The sequence below is a fragment of the Scyliorhinus canicula genome, chromosome 2, assembly GCF_902713615.1.
Source record: "Scyliorhinus canicula chromosome 2, sScyCan1.1, whole genome shotgun sequence".
NCBI classification, from domain to species: Eukaryota; Metazoa; Chordata; class Chondrichthyes; order Carcharhiniformes; family Scyliorhinidae; genus Scyliorhinus; species Scyliorhinus canicula.
The window spans coordinates 88,170,703-88,182,236 of NC_052147.1; the positions used below are offsets into that span (position 1 = coordinate 88,170,703).

Sequence of the window (11,534 nt, forward strand, 5' to 3'; positions counted from 1 at the left end):
ACCGGAGACTCCCAACCTGCAAGATGGACGCGTAGGTACCCGGATAAATCAGCAAACCGGGCACCAGTGGGTAAGCCTGCCCAATGATCATCTCAGGGGGAGGACACATTTTGTGGACAATTCTCAGTCTTTCAAAATTTTCGTAGGCTTCCGCGGCTCGGATGCAACGCGGGTGGCTGTCTTGGACCCCAACACCCGCGGTATAACGGGGACTACTGTATATATATATATATTTATGGTTATTCGTCCTACTGTTATCCACCACTGTATATATGTTCACTGTTCTCCTTATTCACTGTTACTTACTGTTGTTGTGTTGATACTTCTGTTGGCTCTGCCTGTGGCTCCGCCCCTCGGGGGAGGTATATAATTGGCAGACCTGTGGCCAGCTCTCAGTGCGGGAGCAGCAGCAGGCTGGCATACTTCTTAGCTTATTAAACCCACAGTTCTCTTCTCCAACTCGACTCATGTGAATTGATGGTCCATCAATTTAATAAGCTAAGATATCACAATGGACGCCGCTCTTAAGCCTGACCGACTTGAACTCGACCCGCAGGCAGCTGAAGCCACTGCAATCTTTGAGCATTGGCTAAGTTGTTTCGAGGCCTACTGCGAATCCTTGACCGACGACGTCTCCGGGGCGCACAAGCTGCGTCTCCTCAACGCTCGGGTGAGCCACAAAATTTTCCTATTAATCAGAGATGCGACCTCGTACGAAGAGGCGGTTGCACTGTTGAAAGGACAGTTCGTGAGGCCGGTGAATGAGGTGTTCGCTCGACATCTTCTTACCACGCGGCGTCAACGCCCTGGTGAATCGCTGGCAGAATTCCTGCGTGACCTGAGGGTACTCGCCAGGAATTGTTCCTGCCAGGCAGTTACGGCAGTGCAACACACGGAACTCATGATCCGGGACACCTATGTGGCCGGAGTCCGGTCCAGTTATATCCGGCAACGACTGCTCGAAGTGGATGCTCACGACCTCAAGGACACGGGACAGCTATCTACCTCGTTCGAGGCAGCATTCCAGAGTTTGGATGCCTTCACGCCTGACCACGAGGCATCCTCGTGGACGCCAGAGGCACGGCTACCACCCGACCCGGGCGTGTCCCATACCTGTACCGCGCGGCTGCCCGCCAACTCCAGGGGGCCGTTCTGCAACTTCTGCGGCCAGGGCCAGCACCCCAGGCAGCGTTGTCCAGCTCGGAACGCGACCTGCAATGAGTGCGGTAAGAAGGGGCATTTGCCAAGGTCTGCCTGGCCTGACCTAAAGTTCCCAAATCGAAAGCCTGTCAGCTCCGACCTGAAGCTCACAGATCCCGCAGTGTGACATCATGCCTGCCGGTACTGACCCCTTCTGACGCGTCACCCACCTTGTGCAGTCCATGGGGGCCGCCATCTTGTCCGCCAACTTTAACGCCGCCCGCCACGTGCGACCCGTGGTGGCCGCCATCCTGGCCACCATCTTCGACGCCGCTCGTCACATGCGACTCATGGAGGCCGCCATTTTGGGACCACCCCGCTACCGCCGACCGGGCCAGTCATCCGCAGCTCGGCTCTGTTACACTCTACCAGTCCCGGCCCCATCACCTCAAGAACTCTATGATGGCCGTCCGGGTCAATGGGCATGAGACGTCATGCCGCTTTGACTCTGGGAGCACGGATAGCTTCATCCATCCGGATACAGTAAGGAGCTGCTCCCTCCGGATTTTCCCCGTGTTCCAAACAATCTCCCTTGCTTCCGGATCACATTCCATGCAGATCCGGGGGTACTGTGTCGCAAACCTTGTGATACAGGGCGTCAAGTACGCCAACTTTAACTTTATGTCCTCCCCCATCTCTGCACTCCCCTCTTATTAGGACTGGATTTCCAGTGTAACCTCCGAAGCCTGACCCTGAAGTTCAGTGGACCCCTGCCCCCTCTCACTGTCTGTCGCCTCACGACCCTTAAGGTTGCCCCTCCCTCGCTCTTTGCGAACCTCACCCCCGACTGCAGATGATAGTGCTCAGGACAAGGCCTTTATCAGGTCCGAGGTCCAGCGACTCTTGCGGGAAGGGATCATTGAGGCCAGTAACAGCCCCTGGAGAGCCCAAGTGGTGGTCGTTAGGACCGGGGAGAAGAACCGGATGGTTGTCGGCTACAGTCAGATGATCAACCGGTACACGCAACCCGATGCGTACCCTCTTCCCCGCATATCTGACATGGTCAACAAGATTGCGCACTACTGAGTCTTCTCCACGGAAGACTTGAAGTTCATGTACCACCAGCTCCCTATCCGCCCGGAGGTCTACACTGCCTTCGAGGCAGACGGCCGTCTTTACCACTTCCTCAGCGTCCCCTTCGGCGCCACCAATGGGGTCTCGGTCTTCCAACGAACAATGGACCGAATGGTTGACCAGTACGGGCTGCCGGCCACGTTCCCGTATTTGGATAATGTCACCATCTGTGGCCATGATCAGCAGGACCACGATGTTAACCTTAAGAAATTCCTCCACACCGCCCAACTCCTTAATTTGACCTATAACAAGGAGAAGTGCTTTTCCGAACAACCCGACTAGCCATCCTTGGTTATGTCACGGAAAACGGAGTCCCAGGGCCTGACCCCGATCGCATGTGCCCCCTCCTGCAACGTCCCTCCCCCACTGCCCCAAGGCCCTGAAGAGATGCCTGGGATTCTTTTCCTACTATGCCCAGTGGGTCCCCAATTATGCGGACGAGGCCCGCCCACTTATCAAATCTACCATTTTTCCCCTGACGGCTGAGGCCCGCCTGGCCTTGGACCGCATCAAGACAGACATTACCAAGGCCACGATGCACGCTATGGACGAGTCCATTATGTTCCAGGTGGAGAGCAATGCGTTGGACTTTGCCCTGGCCGCTACCCTCAACCAGACAGGAAGGCCCGTGGCTTTCTTTTCCCGTACCCTCCATGCCTCTGAGATTCGACACTCTGTCGAGAAGGAAGCTCAAGCCATTTTAGAAGCTGTGCGACATTGGAGGCATTACCTGGCCACCAGGATATTAACTCTCCTCACTGACCAACGGTCGGTTGCCTTCATGTTCAATAACACACAGCGGGGCAAAGTCAAGAACGACAAGATCTTGAGATGGAGGATCAAACTCTCCACCTATAACTACGATATCTTGTATCGTCCTGGGAAGCTCAATGAGCCCCCAGATGCCCTGTCCCGCGGTACATGCGCCAGCGCAGGAAACCCGACTTTGGGCCCTCCACAATGACCTATGTCATCCGGGGGTCACCCGGCTTCTCCATTTCATCAAGGCCCGCAATCTGCCCTACTCCACCGAGGAGGTAAGGACCATGACCAGGGACTGCCAAGTCAGCGCGGAGTGAAAGCCGCACTTCTATCGGCCAGACAGGGCTCATCTGGTGAAGGCCTCCTGCCCCGCGTCAATTTCAAAGGGCCCCTCCCCTCCACTGACCGTAACGTGTACTTCCTCAACATCGTTGACGAGTACTCTCGTTTTCCCTTTGCCATCCCGTGCCCTGACATGACCTTGGCCACTGTCATCAAGGCCCTACACAGCATCTTCATCTTGTTCGGCTTCCCCACCTACGTCCACAGTGATCGGGGCTCCTCTTTTATGAGCGATGAGCTGCATCAGCTCCTGCTTAGTAAGGGCATCGTCTCAAGCAGGACTATCAGCTATAACCCCCTGGGAAACGGGCAGGTGGAGAGGGAGAATGTGACGGCCTGGAAGGCCATCCTTCTTGCCCTACGGTCTAGAAGTGTCCCAGTCTCCCACTGGCAGGAGGTCCTTACCGATGCGCACCATTCCATCTGGTCGCTTCTCTGCACCGCCACTAACAAGACCATTGCCCCATTGCGGTTGTTGGTGACCCGTGGATCTCTGGGATTGATGGTAGTTCTGTACTCTGTACAGCTGGTGAGATCCCTTCTTCACGACCAGCTAATTTCTGTGAAGAAACATCTTTGATATTTGTTCAGATATGCCGACAGTTACAGAAATATATTCACTTCCACTGCATACAACTGAAGTGACAGTTCCACTATGCCACTCCCAAGTTTTCATGTGGGCTGCCTCCTTTAGAGAGCATTGAAGATCTGTACCCTGACTGTCTTCAGTTTATCATGTATTTTTACAGGTCTATACTCAACTTGGATCTTGGATTTCCAAACTTCCAGGTTAGCTCTGGAAAAGTCTTTTCCTTTTACAAATTCAGACTGAAGGCTGTGGCCAGGATTTTACTCACAGCCTTCAGGCTGAATTTGTAAAAGGAAAAGAGTAGCTAACATGAATGTTCGTCTCATGGAGGATAAGAATTGCTCATGGAAAATGAAGGAATGGCAGCGCTTGTGAGCAGGTACACAGCGGAAGACATAAAATACATCCCAAGAATAGCAGGGGACAAACGGGAGGGAGGAACTTAAAACAGTCACCATGAATGGAGAACAAATACTAGGAAAACTAAAGGTACTAAAGCCTGACACATGCGGCAAGGTGGCATAGTGGTTAGCACTGCTGCCTCACAGCTCCAGGGACCCGGGTTCAATTCCAGCCTCGGGTGACTTTGCACTTTCTCCCTGTGCCTGCATGGGTTTCCTCCGGGTGCTCCGGTTTCCTCTCATAGTCCAGAGATGTGCAGGTTAGGTGGATTGGCCATGTAAAATTGCCCCTTAGTGTCCAAAGAGTAGGTTAGTTGGGGTTATGGGGATTGGGCCTAGGTGGGGTGCTCTTTCGAAGGTTTGGTGCAGACTTGATGGGCCAAATGGTCTCCTTCTGCACTGCAGGGATTCTATAGATTCTAAATTATGTGGCTCTGATAGCCAACATCCTAGGATTTTAAAGGAAGTGGCTGCAGAGGGAGTGGATTTCCAAAAGGCATTCAGTAAAATGCCACATTAAACTTTACTACACAAGAGATCACAGTCTTGTTGATATATTGATATATATGGATAGAGGATTGGCTAATTATCAGGAGCAGAGAGTCGGGATAAATGGAACATTTTCAGACGGGCAAACTGTAACCAGTGGAATTCTATTAGTGCTGGGGCCACAAATATTTAGATCTGTATTAATGATTTGGATGTAAGGACTGACTGTAGTATAGCCAATTTTGATGACCATACGAAGATAGATAGGAAAGCAAGAGGATACAAACAGTCCCCAAAGGTTAAGTGAGTGGGGCAAAAATTTGGCAGACGGAGTATAATGTGGGAAAAGGTGAGATTGTCCACTTTGGAAGGAAGAACAGAGAAGCAAAATATTGGCACAGAACTGCTGTGGTGTGGCAATCACCATTGGATTTCCATTCCGCTCCCTTTTGCTTTCCGAGATTGCATGCTGTACATTTCTCACCCAAATCGCAGAGAAATTTGCAGCATATCCGGATTCTTGGCAGCAGATCCAGATTCCTGGCAGAAGATCCGGACCGCTTGCAGAAGATCCAGACTCTTTATAGCAGACCCAGAATCTTTACAGCAGATCCGGTCTCTTTATAGCAGATCCAGACTCCTCGCAACAGATCCGGATTCCTTGCGGCAGATCCAGATTCCTTGAAGCAGATCCAGACTCCTTGCAACAAATCCGGATTCCTAGCAGCAGATCTGGACTCCTTGCAACAGATCCATACTCCTCGCAACAGATCCGGATTCCTTGCAGCAGATCTGATTCCTGGCAGCAGATACAGACGCCGAGTAGCAGGTTCGGACCCTTTGCAGCAGATCCGAATTCCTAACAGCAGATACAGCCTCCTCGCAGTACGGTGCAGCAGTGTCGGGAGAAGTGAAGCCACATTAGCCTCTTTGCCACATTAGCTGCTGTAAAACCGCCCCAGCCTTAACAGGAGAGAAGATGTGTCAAGTGAGTGAGGGGGTGGGTGGTCAGGGCAGGGGGCTGGTTTGCGAGGGTACAAATGGTAAAGGGGTCGGGAGGGTAGTTGGCACGGTTGGGAGGGGAGGTGGCGGGGGTTGGGGGGGGGGGGGGTCGGAAGGGTGTCGGTGGGGAATTGGGAGGGTAGTCAGTGAGTGGGGCCTGTTCCATGTTGAGGTCTGTCTAGTTGTGGGGTCCGCGTCTAGTCAGGGTTGAGGTTGGCGGAGGACAGTCAGGGGACTCGGGGGGGGGGGGGGAAGGGGCGTTAATTGCATAGTTACCAGGAGATAGAAGTGGTTTTAAATCTTGTTTTTTAGTTTAGAGTACCCAATAATTTCTTTTTACAATTAAGGGGTAATTTAGAGTGGCCAATCCACCTGACTCTCTTAGAACAATAGTTTCCTAGGAAAGATTAGAAGGATTAAAACAGGGGCAGCACGGTGATGCAGTGGTGAGCACTGGGACTACGGCGCTGAGGACACGGGTTCGAATCCCGGCCCTGGGTCACTATGTGTTTGGAGATTGCACATTCTCCCCGTGTCCGCTTGGGTTTCACCCCCACAACCCAAAAGATGTGCAGGTTAGGTGGATTGGCCACGCTAAATTGCCCCTTAATTGGAAAAAATGATTGGGTATTCCAAATTCATTTTTTAAAAAAAGTCAGTGGATGGAGTTCCTAACGCAGGAATGCGATCAAGCAGTAAATGATGGCGATGGTGAAAGCGGTGGTTGCAGATGCCCTGGCCTCCTCAAGGTGCTGGAAAAACGGGGCGGCGATTGGAGGCGCTAGAAGCGCCATCTCAGGAGCTCGAAAAGGCAGTGACCAATCAGGCAAATCGATATCGCCTCATTAGAAGTGGAGGTGGGAAGGTCGGTGGTTTCCCAGGGCTTGCTCAAGGGAAAAGTAGAGAACCAGGAAAACCGATCACACCGCCAGAACCTCCGCATTGTGGGACTGCTGGAGGGTATTGAGGGCAGAAACCCTACGAACACGTGGCTCAGATTCTGGACAAGCTGGTCAGGGGTGGAAACCCCCCAGCCCCCAGAAATAGAGAGGGCCCACAGGTCACTCCGGCCAAGACCAAAAGCAGGGGAACAACCACGGGCCATCATTGCCAAGCTACACAGGCCAAGCTACAAGATAGAGTGGATCCTGGACTGAGCAAGACACATACGGTCCTGTAACTGGGAAAGGCACTCAATCTGCATATATCAGGACATTGGGGCAGACCTGGCCAAATGCCAAGCTGAATTGAAGCAGCCAAAGCAGCCTAATACAAAAGCAAGGTATGGTTCAGGATACTGTACCCGGCCAAACTGTGGGTAACTTTCCAGGCAAGGAACATGGCCAAGGCAGATGAGTTTGTGCGTAGGTGTGGACAGGGAAAGCAACAGCAACAACAATGAGAACAAACTTTAATGAACAATCGGGCGAGTTGCCTTGCATTCAAACCAATGTAAATCCCAGGAAGGGGGGGTGGGCAGAAAGGTGCAAATACAAGAGAGGAAAGAGGGGGATGGGGAGAGGAAAGCAATGAGCCGAAGAGTTAAAGATCGCTCCCGGGGGCGAGCACCATACTAGTGAGAAGGCTAGCACAGGGAATATGAAGAAGTGGGGTGCAGCAGGGGAGTGTCAGGCAGGGAGGGGGTAAAACTCTAAGCAGTGTGGTTGAAGGGGGGGAAATGGGGGGGTGGGGAGAAGATGGGGGGGGGATCAAGGATCGGGGGTGGGAGGGAGGGAAGAACTGTGGTTAAAGTGTGTCGCGCATGGCAACAATAGGAACAAGGGAATCAAAAATGGCCATCTTGGATGGCCCCCAAACAAAGGGAACCCCCGGAGCGTGGGGACGCACCCACGAGGTAAGTATGGTTGACCCTGCAGGAGCGGGGTGGGTAGAAACCCTCCCATCAGGATAGTCACCTGGAACATCAGGGGACTGACCCAGTGAAAAGATCCAGAGCCTTCGCCCACCTGAACAGACTGAAGGCCGACATAATCTTACTCCAAGAGACACACCGGAGGGAGAACGACTGACTGAGAGTAAGAAAGAGCTGGGTGGGACAGACGTACCTGACATGATACAGGACGAGGGCTGGGCGGGATGGCCATACTGCTCAATAAGAGATTGGCTTTCACGGCGGCAAAGACGGTTACGGTCCCAGGGGGGACGGTATGTCATGGTTAGCGTTGTCCTGGATGGGCCACCAGTGGTGCTTGTAAATATGTACGCTCCCAACTGGAACGACACTAACTTTATAAAGAAAACCACTGCAGAAATGCTCAAATAGACTCTCACCGACTCATTATGGAGGGAGGGGCTTTAACTCTGTACAGGACCCAAGGAAAGACAGATCTGGCCTCAAATCGGTGAAACAGTCAAGCATGGCGAGGGAACTAAACACCTTTAGGGAGCAGAGGGGCAGTGGGCCCATGGAGGTTGACACAGCCAGGGGAGAAGGAACTCTCTTCTTCTCCCAGGTCCACAGGGTCTACACTGGGATCGACTTCTTCAGAGGGGGATATCAGTGCTTCCAGAGATAGTAAGAGCGGAGTACTCTGCAATAGTAATCTTCGACCACGCTCCACATTACCTGGATGTGAGGTTGGAGACGAGCTGGGCTCAACTCCCCCCATCAAGGCTGGACAGGGCCCTCCTTGCCGACAAGGCGTTCTGTGAGTGGATATCGCAAGATATCAACAGTTATGTAACCGGCAACCAAAATGGGGAGGTCTCACCCTTCATGTTCTCGGAGGCAATGAAGTTGATGATAAGGGGGGACATTATTGCATACAGGGCACTTAAAGACAAGAAGAAGAGGGCGGCCAGGCAACAGCTGATCGACTCCATACTGGAGGTGGATCGGCGGTACTCCACGGCCCTGACCATGGAACTACTGACGGAGAGGGAAAAGCTACAAATGAACTTTGACCTGCTCTCCACTGGGAAAGCAGTGCACCAGCTTGATCAGACACGGGAGACATTTTACGAGTGTGGAGACAAGGCCAGCGCCTATTGACTTACCAACTGAGGAATCAAGAGCCATGAGGGAAATAGCTCAGGTGAAGGATAAGAACGGCAAACTAGGTGCGATGCCAGATGAGATTAACGAGGCCTTCGCGACCTTCTACCGAGAGCTGTACAGCTCCGAGCCGCTGCAGACACGGGGAGAACGTGCAGACTCCACACAGAGAGTGACCCAAGCCAGGAATCGAACCCGGGTCCCTGGCGCTGTGGCACAACAGTGCTAACCACTGTGCTATATGCAGATTTGACAAAAAGTCATCCCGCCCACATGGGCAGAATTGACATCGCAACGTCTCGTGACATCGTGTTAGATCTCACAAAGTGTAGCGTGCCGGGTAATGATGTAATGACAACAGCACTCACTCTCACACATAAGACACACACTTACAAGAAAACATGATTACGAAAGAGACAGCATACATTTAGGATTTAGAAAAATCAAAATAGTCACTATACTATTGTCTTTGAAGATGGAAGCTGGAAATGCTGAGGTTTGATGAAGAAAGTGGAGCTCATGGTGATGAATTCACAGTGGCTTATGCCTTACACCAGGTTTCTGGCTTGTCTCCAGTCAAAGTTATAGTTGAGCACTTTTATGTCCAGGCCCTTGGGTTTGCGCTATTCTTTGCGCTTTTATATGCTCTTTCCTTTAGTAGTTTGGTGTCTCTAACACCCTTTTTTGGTCAACCATGGCCAGTTTATTTGGTAAGTAGAGCTCTTTACCCGGAGGACTATATGCTACTCCTGTACTCAGTGACATTTGTCTGACTATCTACTGCTTAATCAATTTGAATCAATTTACTGTTGGCAGTCCCTATCTCAGCTATACTTAGCCATACCAAAATCTAGTCCTGCACTGAAGTGAGCCAAATATCATTCTCTACACACACACGTAATTTCATTTTGATATATTTAACTTGTCAAGCCAGACAATTATTTTAATTTGTTTAGAATTGAGGACGGTATTTTCAATTAAATGAAGGCAATATGGGAGTACAGATAGAACTGCCGCAATTGAAGGTTGTTGGCAAAAATATTTAATTTTCTATCACCCTTTAATTTAAAGAACACGGACAGGATTCTCTCGCCTCCCCCGTGGCGTGCTTCGCGGCGGCGGCGGGGGCTGGCCTGCCTTTGGGCGGTGGCAGGATCTCGTAGCCCTGCCACTGTCAATCGGATCCAGCCCACGCTGCCAGGAAGCACACGGCAGGGCTGCGCTGTTGGCGGGATTTCCGTGAAGAGCTGTAAGATTTTGCCCCATGAAACTAAAGTGGACTCAGTTCCCAGAGATTAGATTATGTCAAGAGGGGCATATGACTGAGTCCTCGAGATGTAAATGGTGGCAAGCCGGCATCCACTCGATGGGCCAAATGGCCTCCTTCTGTGCCATAAGTGACTCTATGACACTGTCACCTTGTTGTGGGTTCAAGCTGCATGCCAAAGACTTGAGTACAAATCCAGACTGAGGGAGTCCTGCATTTTTAGATGCACCATCTTCCAGTTGAATTATTAAAATGAGATCCTGCCAGTCCTGTGAGATTGACATATAAACTGGCGTGTCCCAGCCCACATATATATACACATCATTCCTGCTTGTGGGAGCTTGCTGTGGGCACATTGACCTCCACATTTCCTACATTCCAACAGTCACCATAGGACAAGACTAGTGATTAGGAGGCACAAGTTCAGATCCTACCTTGGCAATTGGGGCAATTTAGATTCTGTTAATTAAATAAATCTGGAACAAAAAGCTGGTGTTGGTAACGGGGACCATGAAACATCCGGAGGTCATGAAAGACACTGTATAAAAATATAAGTGAGTGACGGTGTGTTCCTTATTCATTTCAGAAATGGAAGTTGAAGGGATCAGCCATCCAGCAGCTCATAACTGGCGCTTGCCTGGACAGCCAAGCAGCCAAGACCGAGCCCAGCCGGGTGGGAACCACACCCTGTCTCCCGGAGCTCAGCAGCCAACAGTGGGAGCGGCTGCAGGTGACGTGACAACAGAAGCCATGCGTCGCCCCCACTAAGCATGCGTGGACTTGAAAGAAGAGGAGGGGGTTTTGACATTTGTGTAAATACATGTCCACTTCAGACATTGGATTAGAAAAGGTCAGAACGCGTCAGCACCAGCTGTCTGAACAGCAATTGAGAAGAAACAACTGGACAGGACCCTCAACACAGCACAGATGTCATTGGAGCTGCCTAAAGGAACCATTGTGCACAAACAGCCTGAATACCATCCTCTCTCTGTAGCTGCTGTGTACTACAGCATTGTGCTTCTTTCTTTCCAAAGTATAACTTCACTGTCATTGATTAGCTCAATCTCTCACCTTTAGAGAGTGGTTAATTATTCCAAACGCAGGTAAATCTCTTGTCACAATTCGTTAAGTATGTTTGCCTCTTTCCCATGAACTACTACCTATCACATGACCAACTGCCACCAATAGCCCACCCCACAGGTCAACCAGGTCCATGTTTGTGTGGACCAGTACTAAACGGCAGAGAAGTCTCTCAGGTGCGAGCATTCATTCCTGGACCGAGGGTGAATTGGGCGCAGACATGTTTATCTTAATCTAGATCTCACCCTCCCGTTAAATCTCGTGAGGCTTTCTGAGCATTGCAAATCTCGCAAGAGGCCTTGTCGCATCACC

The 11,534-nt window shown here is 51.3% G+C and overlaps 1 protein-coding gene across 1 annotated transcript in view; it reads left to right on the forward strand.

The window, feature by feature from the left end:
• The window catches only part of galnt16 (UDP-N-acetyl-alpha-D-galactosamine:polypeptide N-acetylgalactosaminyltransferase 16), a 162,540-nt gene extending 151,275 nt beyond the window's left edge, over window positions 1-11,265 (forward strand). The window contains exon 15 of the mRNA XM_038790248.1: window positions 10,729-11,265. Within this exon, the coding sequence (XP_038646176.1) occupies window positions 10,729-10,881 (153 nt within the window). The 3' untranslated portion in view covers window positions 10,882-11,265. The remainder of the gene's footprint in view (window positions 1-10,728) is intronic.
• Window positions 11,266-11,534: the final 269 nt, after the last annotated feature.